We start from the raw sequence: 17,454 nt of genomic DNA on the forward strand, positions 1-17,454 counted from the left end.
TAATTACCGTTCTGCATCGCGCGAAAAGACATTTCACTTGGGTGCTCTGTGCAGCGAAGCGTTTGGAAATACGCGTCCAGGGAGGAGAGGGGGGAGGGGTGAGCCCTCTTAGCCCTGCTGAATCCCTTACCAAATATCCTAATTGAAGCCATCATCATTCTAATTACTACTAATTTTTATCGATGCTCTCGTGCAGAAAGAAGAGGAAGGAAATCTCGCACGCGACGACATGACCCATCGCCTTTTTTCTGGTTCGCTCAGAGAACCCGCCTCACCCGACGGTGTCAGCTAATACGCCGCCAAGTCCCCCCAGCAGACGTCGAACGCACCCCGCGACATGCCGGCTAAACCAGCCGCAAGGGAGCCTGTGGCAACAACGAGTCAATCGCCCAGCAGCCGTACTCGTCGGCCCACGATAGCCACCGTCCACAAGAGCCGACAACGAAGGGTCTCACTCCCAACGGACCAACAAGCTTGTGAGTCCGGAACACTGCGCTCAAGGGCATGCTCTTTTATTCTGAGGCTCGTTCAGTTCCTGTCGACGTCAACCGTATATATAAGTGTGAGAGAAGACCCGAGTAGGCGCGATTAATTTAAGGGAGTGGCTAGTCTGCCGGCAGCCGGGAAAAATACGTTTTCGAAATTCTACCGGCAGTCGAATCTCATTGGCTGGTGGAGTCACGTGACAAACGCGTGACGTCGCGCGTAATTTTGGCGTACTCCACACGGGCAACAAGTTCTTATTGGCATGGTCGGCAGGACACATGGATCATCAAATTGGGGCGAAGATTGTTTGAGGCAGTGCTAGTGGTTTTAGCCATGGATGAAATTAGCTCTGAGTCGCTCCCTGAATCGGGAGCTACGCGATCGTCAGCACTGCAAGAGACGAGCAATGCTGCCATGGAAATTTCTGCTAGCCGACCCCCTCGCTGTCGGTGAGAAGTTCGCAACGTTCGCGCAGCTGGATGAAAGAATGTCCAGGTTCAGCGTAGAAACTGTGTGCAGATTTGGAAACGCGAAGCTCGGACCATCGAAGCAGCAAGAAAACGAGAGGTTAGGTTAGGTTAGGTTAGGTCATGTTAGGTTAGGTTAGGTTAGGTTAGATTAGGTTAGGTTTTCTTGCGTTTTTCGAAAACGTATTTCTCCCGGCTGCCGGCAGAATACGAAAAGTTTAATTTTCCCGGCACTTTTGACTTCACTTCATCAGCCAATGAGATTCGACTGCCGGGAGAATTTTGAAAACTTATTTCTCCCGGCTGCCGGCAGAATAGCCACATCCTTAATTTAATTGGTTAGGTTCCTGAATTTTGTTTCTGTGCAAACGTTCTTCGCCGGCTTGACACTTGCATGGTTCCGGGCCCACCAATCTTACTTCCTATTGAAAAAATGCTATAAGGGGACGCTTTACGTCGCAGCCCGTGTGGCTGCTCGTACGACGCAGCGGCACAGGAACATACCCCGGAGCCACTCCTACGCCGAGCGTACTGTTTGTTTCCAGGCTCAAGCTGCGTCTATTCTCACAACAGCCGTGAGAATTACCCTCAAAAATTTTGTGATGGCAGTTCCCACAGAAGCCTAGCACGCTAAAACTGCCTTAATAATTATACCTCAAATAAACTGATAGGCTGTAATTTACCTCTGAATTGCAGGGGTAACCAAAGAGTGTACCGCACTGCAACCACCTTTTAATTCAAGCGACTACGCGGGCGATATCGTTAACGTAACGTAGCCTAACGTAACATAACAACCTAACCTCTCCGAACCTAACCTAACCTTAACCAAACCCAAATGCAATGAACCGAGCTTAATCTAAACCAACACAACTACACTGAACACAAGGTATGTTGACTGAACCGAGAAGTCTCGTGCGTCGATGGCGTAGTAATAAACGAGGTAGGAATAACCAGGGTGGAAAAAATTCACCGACAAAATCCATATGTATGAAAACTGAAACCTCGAGAAAAAAAAGTTTACCCACGTAAGATTTGAACCACGTTCTTAAGATTTTAAAACAGGTACACTGTCACAACGCCACGGAAGCAGCTTTATGAGTGAGTTTTCGTGAAATATTTGTCAACAGGAAGCTTCTGGTGGCGTGCTCAGCAAATCAGAGGCGACCCCCGTGAGAAATACCCGGCGGTAATACTCACGGCTGCCGTGAGAATAGACACTACCTTGTTTCCACACTGGGAAGAACTACTTAATGCTTACACACTCGTGAAACGGGTTCAACTGCAAACCGTTCTCTCGATTGTTTGTTTTTTGTTGTTGTTTATTTGTTTTTTGCCAAAAAATAATTTTCTTGTTCAAGGCACTTACCCATTGCTCTCTTTCATCGAGCGAGCGTTGTACGGCGCTTCCTCGTGTCATTTTTGATGTCGATATGGTTTGACATTTGCTTAGACCATTCTGAAGCCGGGTGCATGGCTTTTCTGCGGTCAGCATCTCACCACGCAGTGCGTATAACGATTTCTGGCTTAGTTACACGGTGCCTATACGCATTATTGCTTCCAGTTTGCCTGGAGACGCCTTACATCATGTGCACTGGCAGCAAATGGCGACCACGAGTCCGGCCCTTCATTCTCAATCCTCCTTCGGTTAAAAGAGCTCCCTTGACTCACCTCGGCCACTCGCCTCCGCGACAGCTTCCGCCACCAGATAGTTCTCCGCTGACATCCTAGTTTTATCACGTTAGATCTTATTTTTCGTTGCCGTGTAGTGACAGTTCGTTTTTTTTTAGCTCCAGAACCTCGCTTTGACTCTCTTGATGCAATGGCAGAGTCTTAACTGAGAGTTATTTCCAGCGTGGGAGTGAAAACGCAGGCATAGAGCCTGTACTTGGCAAGATATGCATATAGATGAGGTCAACCACGTCTGGTTAATCGCGAGGCAGCCTCCTCGTTTATGTCGCAATATCAGAGTATTGATGGCCCTGGAAGCGCGCCTGCTAGACTGAATTAGCTACACCGACATCTGCGATTTAGATTAGTGCTGTGATCTACTCCTACGCTTTCCTCGTTGTTTCCACGATTCGCACTGCAAGCTGGGGCACTCAGGTTGTGCTAACACTATTGCTATGGATTTACTTTAAGTGCGACAGTCCGTACTGACTGTGCTAACTGAGGATAGGGTGCTGGCGTCGGCAACGAAAACTATGGGGAGGAATAATGCTTCATTAATTAGCGTCATCGTTGTCCCGAACGCATCGCCTTGAGGGCTGATGAACGCGAGACATGCTAGCTTTCCTGTTAACTTTTCAAGATTCATAGTAAGTACCAACTAATAGTATGTACTATATTATGTATGTATGCACCTGTAGTTCATATAGGTTAAAAGTGCGATCTATCGGTACAAACAAGCTGGCATAAGGGACGCGTTTATCAATGTGTACAACGCCGACACAAAATATTGTGATGAATTGTTACGAACATGGCAAATGTAATTCACTGCCTGGGGATTTCTGTGAGCGTGCAAATACCACGTACACACACGTGGATTCGTTTGAAATGCACTTATTAGTACCACCTGTCTTTTTCTTGTTATTCTTGTGCTTCCTTTTGTGTTTGTAAACGGCAACTAATCCCCCCAACCACCGTTTTCAATGGCCTGCTCGTCATGATTACATTCTCTCCTTCGTAGGCCTCCCGTTCGCCTCTTATCATCGGCAGCATCTCTCCGACCCCGCTCCTTGCGAGCCGAATTTAACACGATTGGATGCGCCGAAATGTGCCGCCACAAAGATTACGAAGCCCCATCCCACCTCACAGGTACTGTGGCTCTGTCCTGTCCCAGAAGCAAAGACACCACCGGCTAAGTTGTTCGTTTAATATTGGCATTTATTAACGAACATTCCAACTCTAGGGTACGAGATGAAACTGAACATAGTCCGGTTTCCTATGCGGCATAAGGAATTGCGTAGAGCGCAATCCCAGTGTTGATGGCTTTAGACCAGAATTTTCCGCCGCTCCAAGGGCGCCGCCATTTTTCGGCGATTGGTGCGCCGCCATGCGGCCACTTCCTCGGGGGCTGCGGGAAGAGTAGCCGCCGCCCCAGCCGCATGCCGTCGTACGCGTTGAACTGCATATCATGCCGCTTGTTCGGGCGCCTAATCTGGCTTTAAAATTAATAAGCTCCACTTTATTTGACGTGTCTGCTCGCTGCAGCTTAATCGTTCACCAGAGAGTTCATGAAAGGCGAGCGAAAACTAATTGTATGCGAAGTTTGCCCATGCTGTACACGGATAGCGAGTGCAGCTTTCTGCGAGCTGTTATCGCCGAAAGGATCCTGTGCTTGCATTGGTTCTTAGTGCAGTAAACAACGGCGCAGTGCCGGTAGCTCGAATGAGTAGCTTTCATACATCGCTAATTTAACACAGGGCGGGCTGACCTGCAGGTGGGATTTCAAAAAGAAAGCGAATGGCTGCAAACCACGGGTACAGCAATGGACTGCAAAAAGCGTCGCACGGCAAAGTAGAGCCCCAGTGGTCGTGATTTCGGCAATAACAGCGCGCAGAACGCTGCACTCGCTATCCGTGTACACCATGGGAAAACATCGCATACAATTAATTCTCGCTCGCCTTCCATGCACTCTCTGGTGAACGGTTAAGCTGCAGCGTGTAGACACGTCAAATAAAACGGCACTTCCCAATTTTCAAGCTAGATTAGGCGCCCGAACACGCGGCCCGATGTGCAGTTCAACGCGAACGATGGCATGGGCGGCGGCTGTTCTTCCCGCAGTCCCCGAGGAAGCGCCCGCATGGCGGCACACCATTTGTGGGAAATATGGCGGTGCCCTGGGAGCGCCGAGAATTCTTGTGTATACGTAGTATTCACTGGCATGAAATGCATGCGGGCAACCATGTGTGCGCGTTCGCCGTCACTAATTACGTCATGCTGCACGAGATGGCGGTACTTGTTTGTGATGACGCCCGAAAAAGCCCAGCACATTACAACAGCAGCTGTTGGATGTTACAAACTGTGCTCCACCGAACGCAAAGTAATGCGTTCACGCTAAATACTGTTCCGTAAAGCACGCTACGATCCACCTATCGCCAGACGCGGTTGAAAACGTCACGCGACTAGGTACAGCGGTAAACTTTTTGGAGGCTACGTACGCGTGCAACTGCGTCGTGATGGGCCGAGTCACGCGCCTATGCTAGTGAAAGCCGATCGCCTCTTCAAGGTCTGTCACCTGTTCAAGGACGACAACAGAAACATTGTCGCCGAACATTTTCCCGCGAGTAACCCAAACTCAAGTGATTTGTTCAAATAGCGCTTGCGATTTGCCAACGCTTGTGCCGACTGCTTTGTGTAAGCATGGCACGGCTCGGAAGACAGCCTCGCATGCTGCTACGCTACCATCGTATCTAAATGGGCGTACGCGTGAAACATTTCTTCAAAACTATTATTTGGTTTTTGCACTCAATCACGCATTAGAAGGCACCTATGGCGACATCCGTGGTCGCAGGCGACTGCAGCGTCGGCCTCTTGCACGTCGTGTCGCTTCCATTCGCAGACGGGGTTTCATTCTGCTTCAATGATGCGAAGTTCTCGATGCCAAGGAGAGCGCTACCACATAATGTGAGCGAACTTAATAAAATATCTTGACACCACCGCCAAGAATCTGTTCGAAGCAGGGCGGACGACGCACGCCGGAATTTTTTGCTGTTCTGCGATGTGCGGGAGCAGTGGCACAAGACGCGCCATGTCTGTGCCGAAGCTGTGCCGAATCGGTACAGACATGGCGGCTTCTAGAGTGTCCAAGCGAAAAAATCGCCCTCTAAACTTTTTCACTGAATACCATCTATAGGAAACAATGACTGAAAAGGCACGGCCAAGTAATCCTCCGTGCAGCTGTGCAACCAGTAAATCACTTAAGCCTCACATTTCCTACGGGTACTTCATTTTCGCTCGGCCGGAATTTCATGCAAAGAGGCTTACACTTTTCGCGGCTCGCTACAGGGTACACTTCAAATGAAACCAGGTTGCATCACTTGGTCGCAGTTATGCGTCCAGTACGGATACTAAACATGGGCTTTAAAATTTTCTGGGCTCACTTCCCCCGCCCTTAATTTGGTTAAGCTTGTTGGAGCAGAGACCATGCGCTTATCCCAAAGTTGTGACGGCCGAGGGTGACGAAATCTGTTTTGGGATTCTACCCGAACACAACTAATTCTTCTCTGCAGGGTCACAGGGCCGAAAAGTTTTGTTGCAAGGCCCACTACAGAATAATTACCATGATAAAAATATTTCGCATCCTTATACCGTAAAACATGTTGCCGCAGGCTGAGGTCATCACATTAACGTTAAAACATGCAACTTGCAGACTCGTGCCTTCCCCTACTACGGTGACACTCTGTGCCTCCAGTACAGCGGAGCTGAGAAGCCTAAGTCCTCTGACGCTGAAGGCAACGCACATACAAAGTCTTCCTCCGAGCACCCTTCACGCCACCCTACTTCGTTCGACAACCTAACAAGGAGCATCGACGTGAGCGTAGTAAATGAAGTTTCAAGCGCGAGCAGAAGACGCACCATCAACGCATCTTCGACAGGCAGCCGGTCATTGGGCCCGAGAATGTCGAGTGTGGTCAGCCACAACAATGGAAGTTGGGCAGCCACTCGGAGCATCGACGACGTGTCAGCCTCACAGGCGGAAAAGATGCGCGTCGACATATCCGTGGGCGACAAGTCAGGTGTCGGCGGCACTATCGTCTCAACGATTCGAGCTGCCATAAGTTCTGTTTTTTCCCGCCAGCAAGCGCATGATTTGAGAGTGGAGGCGACCATTAAAAGCGAGGGGGGCGGTTCGGTTCTACGCGCACCAGTGATGGCAAGCACTGGTAGCCTTGCGCCCCTACATTTCCAACAAGCCACATTGGAACCCGCGCCCACTGGGAAAGTCAGCCGTCTTACTGCAGCGATATCCCGCCATGTCCCGACACCGGCAGTGATCCCAGAATTGGAGCGTCCAGGGGCAACTTTACAGAGTCCCATTACTACTCGCCCTACGACCATGTCTGTACCTACATCGGCACCAGGCCGTGACACCGCTCCTGCAGAGTCTGCGGCAGCTGCCGTCGCTCCAGTTGGAGTGTCGCCGCAGACAGCTCCCAGACACTTGGCTCCCCCAGTGTTACAAACACATCCTTCACAAATCCTGGTCGAGACTGCGCCTCCGAGCAAATCAAATGAGCCAACTCCTGGATCCACCATTGTGGCCATTGCACCCCAAACTAAAGCCATGGTTTCACGAGAACAGCCTAGCGCTGTACTTCCGCAAGTGGAAGGCCCCGTTGTCTACAAGCAGAGTGTCACGACCGCTGTCACGGCTACCTCACAACAAGCGCCGGGGGTACCTCCTACACCTGCACTAGCAGAACCTCAGCAAGCCACTGCACCCGTATCGCCTTCCCTTCCTGCATCAGAAATATTTACCTCGACGCCACTAAGAGTCTTGTCTAAACCAGTCTTCCATACAGTACCGACAGCACAGACTAGAGCCGAACAAGCCCCGAGCAGTCCAGCCACAAAACCATCAGGCACCACAGGTGCTAGCGGTAAGGCACCCGTGGTTCCTGTTACGTCAGGTATGAGTTCTAAAAGGTCATCAGGCACCCCAGTCGTGCGTAAACCTCCATCGGCGCCACCAAGCAGGAAATCGAGTTTAGCGTCAAAGGGAAAAACTCCTCTCGTCTCGTCCAGCGGGAGGAAACCATCTGTGTCAAAAATTACCTCAGCCCCGCAGCGTCGCCAGTCGAAGAGCAAAGATGCGCATCCAACTCCGAAGCCGCTCTCTCTGCCACTCACGGAAAAATTGTCGGCCCTTACCAGCCGTCGGTCGAGCGTAGTTGCTATAGAGGAGTCTCCCCCAAGGCCCGCGCTTGGTGCTCCTAAGGAAACATCAAAGGAAGCCTTCCGAGCTCCTACGTTGGCTACCACTTCACCATTATCAGTGGCTGCAACACTAACCACCGTGTCCCCGGACGGGAATATTGTTCCACCAGTCGGCGCGTCTTCCCAGATTGCACCCACCAGGACAGACACAAAAAGAGCCAAAATAACTACGAGAAAACAATCGCTGCAACATTTGGTATTGCCTGCACCAACAGCAGGGAGTTCGGCGTCTCCGCAGAAGATGCAGAAGCCAATATCGGCCCCGAATTTGGTCCCCACAAGCCCTGCTCCCACAGTTTTCAGAGCTGTGTCGGATAGTGTTCTCGTTGCACCAACGCCGACCGCTTCATCGTTGCCAAGAAGACAATCTACTGCAGAGGACACTGCTGTTCTAGGCCATTCCGACCGAAAGCTCCAGGCTCCATTGCGACCCGAAGCACCCCATCACACTATAGCTGGCGGTGCTTTCGGAGGTATTGGGACGCAAGTTCCCGTGCATCAGAAGGCAGGAGACAGCACCGATGCAGCACTCACTGTAGCCGTCGATACCGCAACTTGTTCGGCAGTACCAGAGGAACGCCACAAGGTTCCAATGGGTGGGCCACCGAACCAATCTATTTTGAACGCTGTGCGTCCAGATGCTCCTAGCAGCAGGCATAAAGCGACAGCATCCCCTGTGGCTCCTACAGCGGCTGCCCATTCTCCTGCGGCTGTCATGCCACACCACATCCAAGTGACCGACCCATTTGTGCCCATGTCTGCCGCACATATCGGGCAGCATGGTCCACCGCATATGCCGCGATTTCCCTTGGCTTTTGGAGCAAGTGCGGCCACGACTGCCGCGCAACCCGCCCCCGGCACTTCACTGGCGCTAGTTCAAGACTTGGATCATCCCTATTTGAGTTCTCGCTACACTCAGCTAAAATGGTCGACACCAAGTTGGCCGGTATCTCCCTTCTCGGTAGCGTCAAGCAGTATAATAGGAGTGACAAAGCAACCGAGTTACATTGGCTCTGGTGGTGCACCGCGCAGGCCACAGCTACAGCCGTCACAGGCTACAGTTGGAGAGGCTGTGCCGAAGCCTGTACCGACCAGCATTCCCACTACAATTAAGAAAAACCGTTCCAGTCTTTCAGAATTGAAATCTTCGAACAAGTCACAGCTGTCAGAACCTGAAGCTAGAGCTGTGGCAAAGCAACCTGAAATGCGGACAAATGTCGAACTAGCAAAACTGGAAAGGCTATCACGTTCCAGTCTTTCCGCTGGAAGGAAAGGAAGCATTCCTACTAGCTCTGCAGCGAAACCTGCGAAAACCGAAGCCATGCCCGCAGTCGTGAAAACGCCAAACAAGGTGGAGAATGTCCCCCTCGGAGGGAAAGCACTAGTAAAATCGAAGGTTGTAGCACCTGAGACATCGAAGCCTCCAGGGAGACCTGTGGAAGCGGCTGTCGCCCCAGCAGAAGCAGTGAGTGAATCGAAAGAGCCTGCGACAACGGTAGCATCAACTGCGAGAAAAACACCTATTTCGGCGCTGGAAGCAGCGGAAGCACAAGGCGGGCAGCAACGCGGAATGTCCGAAATAGAGACCGTTCCTAAACCTGTTGCGTCCAAGCCCGTTATCGCTTCGTGCGTGAAGAACCCCAAAGGAAAGGGCGATTTTGTCGTCTGCTCAAATCCTTCCGTGCCCGAAGTTCAAGCCGCAAAAGCAAAAGGACCCCCTTCGGGTCGCCCTCGGACGAGCACAGGGAACAATACCACACATGATTCGAAAATCGTCAGCCGTGTCAAGGGAAAAACGACTGACACTCACGCGCCTACAACCGAAACAGCCATGCAGTCCCAAGATGACCACTCGATAGCTGCAATTGGTGCCATCTCATCGGACCCGCAAAAGCTTCCTGGACAGCCTAAACTAACTGCTAAACAAACACAGCGCAAGCCTGGGATTGATGCATCGGTTGAACGCACAGAGACAAGGAAGAACGGTACTACGCGGAAACACTCCGTCGCCTCTACCGCAAAACCACAAGCAGCGAAAATAGCCAACGTCGCAAACCTGGAAAAGGCTGCTACCTCAACCGCGGCAGTTGCAGAGAGGGAATCCACGAAATCAGAAACTGAAAAAGTAAATTTGGAGCAGCCCTCTCATATTAGCCACGTAGCCGGCTCTAAAAAAGCAGCAGCATCTAGTGTCAAGACGGGAAGAAAGACAAAAGAAACAAGAGAAAGGGTCTTGACAGCTAAAAAGGCCGATAAAACAAGCCGTAAGCCTAGTGCTACCATCGCGGTAAAATCTAAAAAAACTAAGGCTGAAAAAGTGAAACCGTTCCTGTCATCAACCGCTGAACCGGTACAAACAAAGTCACTTGAAGTGTCTGCGGCGTACCCAACAGCGAATCCGGCCGCGGAAGCATCGGTGTCTCCCTTGAAGAAGTGGGACACTTCAAAGACTCCGTCAAAGTTAGCGGCAAAGCACGACGTCAGCAAAAAAGGAGTCACGGAAAGGCTGGCTGGATCTCCTGTTCCATCCCCAACTGTTGAGTCACCAACGTACCTGGGAGCAGAAGACCTGACACCACCCGATGAACGGCTTTTCAAGCTTCTAGTTACTCCCTCCAAGAGGGAGTCACCGGGTGCAGACCACCCTGCTCCCAAGAAGCGAAAGAAATCAAAGCGGGCTCTTCGTGTGACGAGCGAGCACCACGAGGAGATCCTCAGGCAGTCTCAACATGTGGCGGATGAAGAAGGGGCCTCGTGGTTCTTGATAGCATGCGCCTTGTGTCTAGTATGCCTTATTATTATCCTACTGATCGCGCTGTTGTATGCGCTCACGACAGTTATGCTACCATCACCAACTCAACCCGGATTACCAAATTCTCCCAAGACACTCGCCATATACTGTTCTTCCGACTTCTGCAATCGTGAGGCCGACTACATAAAGTCACTACTTGGAACGCAGGGCAAAAAACCCTGCGATAACTTTTACGAGTATGTCTGTGGTGCTTGGCCCCAGGCCCACCCGCTAGTTGGTCCACCTGGCGCAGGAGCCGCCATCTCCAGTGACACTATTATCCAGGACAGACTCGGCAGTAAGTTAGCGTCGTTATTTCCATCCAACAATGCGGATGACGTTGGCGTGGCCGCTGCTCTTTACGATGCATGCGCCGACAGAAACAAAGCCGCTTCCACCTCTAACGATATGAAAGAAGTGTTTAGACAGTGGAAAATACGACAGTGGCCCCAAAACGCTAAAGCAACCGCAAATGACGTCTGGATGTTTGCAGCGGAACTTGTGAGGGACCTGGGTTTGGTTCCTCTCGTTGAAGTGGGTGTGGTCGTTGGTTTTACGGGCCCGGACAGCACTCTTGTGGAGCTGCGTAAACCTTCCCATATATTCTCGGGTAATGACGCTTCCAGGTCCTCAGTGACAAATCTGTTCAAAAATGCGTTGCACGATGCTGCCTCGTTATTTACACAGGCCCCCATGGATCAGGTTTTGGAGGAAGTCATGCATGTTTTTATAAGGCTTAGCTCCAGTCCTCTGGAGCCGTCATCAGCCGAAATAGACGGGCTCAGGTTCGCAGGCCTATTGGCATCGGCCTTCAAGCTCTCCGAATTGGATCCCGTTGTTAAAGAGTTTCTCGACGTTGTCTTCGACCATACGACTACTTTTAGCCCAGCGACCGAGGTCGTGCTAAGGCCGTCGAGCTACGTCCGCGACTTTTTGGGCACAGCAATGAAAGAACTGTCGCCTCGTGCTCTCATGAACTACCTCGGGTTTCTCGTCGTCGTACATTTTGCGGCGTTCCTTCCCGACGGGCAGGCGAACTTGCGTCAGCTGTTCGCCAAAAGCCTTCGCGGCCGGACCATTCCGGACGTTTCGGACTCGTCTGCTGTCTGCGCAATGGCGGTTGAGCGCGCCCTTCCCGCCTGTTTCAGCAAGATGTCCGCAGCAATATTTAGAGAGACGGAGTACGACGCCCGCGTGCCAGAGAAACTGTCGCAGCTGGAAGACACCTTCGTCCGCAACATTCACCATCTGGCGTGGGTGAGCGATGAACTGGCGCTTATGAAGCGGTACCACGTCAAGAGGGGACGCGCTTCCCAATTCGGCCCCACAGCTGCAACCAGGGAAAACGTCTCCTGCGCGCAGTCGCAGGCGGCTCGTAGCACCGACCGGCCTGTGGAATTCTACCGCGATGTATCTCGGGAACAGCAGCGCGTCAGCCTTATCAGTGCTGGTAAGAACCGAGTCCCCTGATTGGTCACTTTGATAACGTAAAAGCCCCCCTCCCCCCGTTATTGCATTTTTCTTAATTAATTAGGGTTCTGTTGAATTTCGAGCTTGTGGTATATGCAGCATGAGATAAACGTCAACTCAGAACTCAAAAACCAACATAGGCACCTGTCGCAATGCATGCGACAGTATTTCACGAGTGTCAGTACAAAGACCAGGCCGTTTTCAACTAGATAGGCTTCGAAAAATTAAGCGAGAACAGCAAAGAAATGACCAATTGAGTGTGTACAGAATCCTGAACCTTCATCAGGCCCGGAAAGGGGTGCCATGTACGATTGGACCGTTTTTTTAGGGCAAGAAGTTTACTAAGTAGTACTTGCTTTAAAGAAGCAACACTGTACCGTAAGTCCTTCTGACCGCTTTCTGATACACACTAAGCAGCTGGTAGAGATTAAAACATCGAAAAGAAGCCCAATTCGCTGGGGGAAATTTTTTTACCACCACGGGAAAAGACAACTGGCGTTCAGGTATAAAGGGCATACAAAGCGTTCACAGAAAGCGAGGAGGGAGGTTTGAGGTAAGAACCGACACCCCCGACTGCCTGTCATCAAATAACGAGTCCAGTAAATATATTTCTGCTTCGAGCTACGCACTCAGCTTGCGGCACCTTTGACGTCTTCTCTCACCACGACAAACAGCCATTTTGGAATGCTCTTGAAAAAAAAAGCCAGATTCCGAAGGTTTTATTGTTTGTTTTTGATTGATTCTTTTACTCGCCGAGGTGACTCAGTGGCTGAGGTGTTGTGCTGCTGCGTCCAAGGGCGTTGGTTCGATCCCAGGCGCGGTGGCCGCTTTCCTGTTAGAGGCAAGAAAATTAAAACGCCTTTGTGTGTATATTTCGGCGGACGTTGAATATCCCCGGGTGATCAAAATTAATCCAGAACCTTGTACTGTGGTGCACCTCACAACGTAGCTGTAGCTCCGGCGCGTTAAACACCCAAAATTAGATTTACAATTGATTCCCTGTTTAAACTAATTGGATTATTTTGTTTTTATTTTTATTAAATGTTTCCCTCATTGGCGTTCTCGCTCTCCATCTTTTTTTCAAAATCCGCCCCATCCTTCTCGAAAAAATAATATCCCGCGTACGCCTGCCGAAAAGGTACACTAGAAAATTCACGCATCTCCACGAAGTGAATCATGACGAGTGGGCGAAGCCCTGGGGATCGTTCTTAACGTAAATCACCCGCGGCATTGCCCACTGCAGCATGTAAATGAGTGACAACGCGTGTGCACAGTATATACAATCCAATCCAATCTAATCCGATACAATTCAATTTAATCCAATCCAATCCAAACCCAATCCAATCCAACGCTCCTCGCGCATGCGTAACACTTAACACGGACGCAAGCCACGGCAAGCCACGGACAAAGCGAGGTCCTAAGGTGCTTCGCCCCTAAAAAGCGTTGGCCTTGTCTTGGTTGATCCAATAGTAGCCCTACCTCTTGATCACTTGTTTTTTTTTATTTCTAACCCAAATGCGCCACTAAATACCGCACCCACGTAATTAACGTGTAGGTCACCCCAAGACCGCGGAAGGCGGTTCTCGCCTGCGGCCTTCATCCGTTCGTGCCTCGTACGACCGCTTGCTGCGTCGGGTTCTGGTTCCGGCCGCGCTGTTCAACACCTCCGTTCCGGGCAACAGCACCGCGTTCTCCCTGCAACTGGCGCGGTACGCGGTGCGCTTTTACCATGCCCTCTTCGATTCCCTGTTCTTGGAGGACCAGGAGCCGGCATTCGGCGTAAGCGACACGAGCCGCAGGAAGCTCGAGGGGCTGCTCGACTGCTTCGAGGGAGATCTACGCGAGCTGCCACCGAGCCTGAGAGGACCGGTGGCGCCACACTCGGCCCTGTCCAGAGGCGCCGTCCTGCAACAGACGGCTGCGCTACAGCTGGCCTACCGCGCGTTCCAGGAGCTCTGGCAGGTGCGGCTGCATTATGTATGGGCCCTGTACGCAAGAATTAAACATACGTGCTTCATCTATAAGGAATATTGCGACAAAGGTCCCTTATGACTGCGAAAGTAGCGAAAGGACACAGCTTTTAGGGGCGAAGCACCTTAAGGCCGAGGCTTGACCGGTGTACGGCGTCCGTGCTCACGGCACAGCACCGTGTAAATCGAAATATCTGTGAACAAAGGTTCACAAAAGGTTAACAAGAACAAACTAACAGGTTCACAAAAGGTTAGAGAGAGAGATAGAGACAGAGAGAGAGAGACAGAGAGAGAGAGAGAGAGAGAATTGTACTGGAGAGCCGTGCTGCACATGCGCGAGGAGCATTGGATTTGATTGAATTGGATTTGGATTGGATTGGATTGTATCACATTTAATTGTATTGGATTGGATTGGATTGGATTGGATTGGATTGGATTGGATTGGATTGGATTGGATTGGAAATCGTTTTAGCTGCAGTAAGCACTCTCACGGGTGATTTACGGTAAGAACGATCCCCAGTGCTTCGCCCACTCGTCATGATTCACTTCGTGAATTTTTTTAAGAGAATTCGCGCGCATTGTTTAATAACGGATGTGTCTACTAGTAAAAAGCAAGACTTGAAAACAGCGACTTGAGTCTACAAGGGGGGAATTGAATACGTTGCATTTACGTTGTGGAGTAGTTCTGCGGATTCCTTTCGTATAGCTCAAAGTGCCTCTACAGTTTGTGTTAATACTTTATCTCACTATCCAGAGTTGGCACGTGTAATGGGACAGCCTGACCTTGGTATCTCGACTGGACTGGACTGGAAAGGACTTTATTCACATCGATCCTGTGGTGGCCGGGGGTTTGTTAGGACCCCCGTCGCGACGCGGCCCGTCGTCGCATCTTCTTCGCTACCCTAGTAGGCGCAGGCCCCTTTATGGAGTCCGTGCTTTTCGAGTGCAGTGAAGATCTGCTGGATGGCCCACTCTTGCTTCTCCTTCTCTCTCGATTCGATGGCTTCCTGTAGTAGTACCGGGTACTCTTCTAAGCTGGCGCCTTCTGTATCCGTGGTGCAGTCCCACATGATGTGCCACCGGTTGTGCCATGATGTGCCACCATGACCGACGCCGTCTGTAGCCTTCTGAGAATCTTCGCCTCTTCACGGCTCAGCGCCCGATGGGGCGGGGGGTATTCTCTTCTGGACAGTCGCGCGTTCTTTAGTGCTTCGCCGTAGCCTCGGGCCCTGTCTTTGGTCTCTGTCCATCATTCCCACTCGGCGTGGCTTTCCACTCTGGAAGCGGGCGCGGTGTGTTCCGCGCCTTGCATCCAATAAAGCTTACAGAAATTCTTGTTGTTTATACTAAACTAACTGCAATAATTGTGTATCTCCCATACTGCTGCTGTTATGGTCGTGCATTCGATTGCCAGAAAGTTTTCAAACGCTGGAGCCACTGACAGTATCACAGAATACGCGGATGTCCCTGCGTGCCAAGGACTAAATTACTAACCATGTCCATCCCTCTCCCCCTAATGTTTGTCAGGTCCGGCGTTCGTGGAACCGGGACTTCAGGTACGAGCGGTTGCCCGACCTTTCCTCGGACGCGTTGTTCTTCGTGTACTACGCGCTGGACAACTGCGAGTCCAGCGACGTGGTGTACAAGGAGCACGCTGGACACTGGCTGCCGGCCGACTACCGGGTCAACCTGCCCCTGCGACACCTGGTCGAGTTTGCGTCCCTCTTCAACTGCTCGGCAGACACGGACATGGGCCGAATCAGGGCGAGGCACGCGTGTGCCGTGGTCACACCGGACACCTGGAACGTCCGACATTGAACGGATGCTTAACTCGACCCAACTTCGCAACCCTTACTCGTGGGAAAAGGATCCGCTACTTTCGTCATCCTTTCGAACTACCTATAGGCATTCGCCTCCTGCCGACAAGGAACCTGCATCGCAGAAGCCTCTTCATTTATGTTTACACCTTGATACGTTATCTCTTAAGCTGAAGGAAGTAGCTCTATTTTCGTCTCGCACAACTTACAAGCGATGCCGTCTCCATTTAGAAAATTATACTGGCAATTCCAGATACCAATTGGGGTGTCTCTTGTTTCGCAGTGCTTAGTTTGGACGAATATGACATCCCGACTTGTGAAATCAAGTATATCTAAACGACGTAATTTAGTGACGCTTCCAGCAATGCTCAACGAAAAAAAAAAGCATTTTGCGAGAACCAAGCCTCATGGTTCGTTTATTTATTAAGATCTATAGTATTTTCTAATGTGCCCGTTCATAGGCTCACGTAACTCCAGAACTGCCTTGAAGCATATGTGCCACTACACTGCAACGTGACTGCCAGGGTATTCACGCACATATTTTATAGGTATTCTAAAATCGAGACGAGATGTTACCGGGCTATTCACCGCTGCGAAAGCAAGCGTCGAGTTTGTCAGGATGTGGGACAAATCCTGAGCAGACTGTGAATTTTTCTGAAAAAAAAAACTAAGCACTATCTTTCAAATGCATAATAGTTTGAAAGTTACCTTGGCCTACTGTAGTGCCCCTCTAGTCACTCATGTGAAGCTCTGGAAATTCAACTCGCTGTCGTTCTTCACAATGTAACCGCTCATGGGGCCCCCTGCAAAGTTTAGTGATCTAGTTAAACCCAGCATTGTAGCCATGAATACTGATCAGAAAATTCATTGTGCTAATCTTATCTCATTAGGAGCTTAATAATTTACCTCAGGACGACGAAATAAACTGCGAAAACGTCCAGGTGGGAATTGTAGGAAAAATGCTTAAGCAGTTCGGCTATAACAAAACCTTTGTTTTTTTTTGTTTTTTTTTTTCGGCTTCGCAACTATACTCTAATGCACAGCACTGTTGGGAAGATATCTTTAGGCCCAATGTAAGAAGTATAGTATGGCAGGATGAATAGAAAGATATTTTTGGTGGCGATGTGAGCAGTGTAATATGAAAGTTGTATGAAGGCCCCACAGCCCTTATTACCACCACAAGTTCCCGTATGCATCCTTATAAAGCGCTACACATTGAGCCAATTTAAAGTTGGTTCACTACTAGACGCAAATGCATTGCGGGAAAATACATGAATTTTGGGAGCAATTAAAGTGGTCTGACACAAAAGTAGGAAGGCTGTATGGCATTTTATTATATATCCCCATAACGCCTCATGTATCCCTAAAGAGCGGTGCGCAAGAAGCCCCTTCACAGTCGCCTTCACTGCTCCGCGCAATGTCTTCCAAGCACAATGCTGGGAAGACAGAAGACAGTTCTGGCAAGACAGTGTAGGGGAAACATAAGCACAGTATATAAAGTTTGAAGGCCACGG

At 50.4% G+C, this 17,454-nt stretch overlaps 1 protein-coding gene across 1 annotated transcript; it reads left to right on the forward strand.

The window, feature by feature from the left end:
- Nucleotides 1–6,573: 6,573 nt before the first annotated feature.
- LOC144168399 (neprilysin-1-like) lies at nucleotides 6,574–15,941 on the forward strand. Its single transcript, XM_077697396.1, has 4 exons — nucleotides 6,574–6,691; nucleotides 10,286–12,133; nucleotides 13,709–14,115; nucleotides 15,651–15,941. Exons 1-4 carry the CDS (start codon nucleotides 6,574–6,576, stop codon nucleotides 15,939–15,941), a joined length of 2,664 nt encoding a protein of 887 aa, XP_077553522.1.
- The last annotated feature ends 1,513 nt before the right edge of the window (nucleotides 15,942–17,454 follow it).

The sequence above is a fragment of the Haemaphysalis longicornis genome, unplaced genomic scaffold (assembly GCF_048455015.1).
Source record: "Haemaphysalis longicornis isolate Haplotype H1 unplaced genomic scaffold, Haemaphysalis longicornis Haplotype H1 scaffold_2, whole genome shotgun sequence".
NCBI lineage: Eukaryota > Metazoa > Arthropoda > Arachnida > Ixodida > Ixodidae > Haemaphysalis > Haemaphysalis longicornis.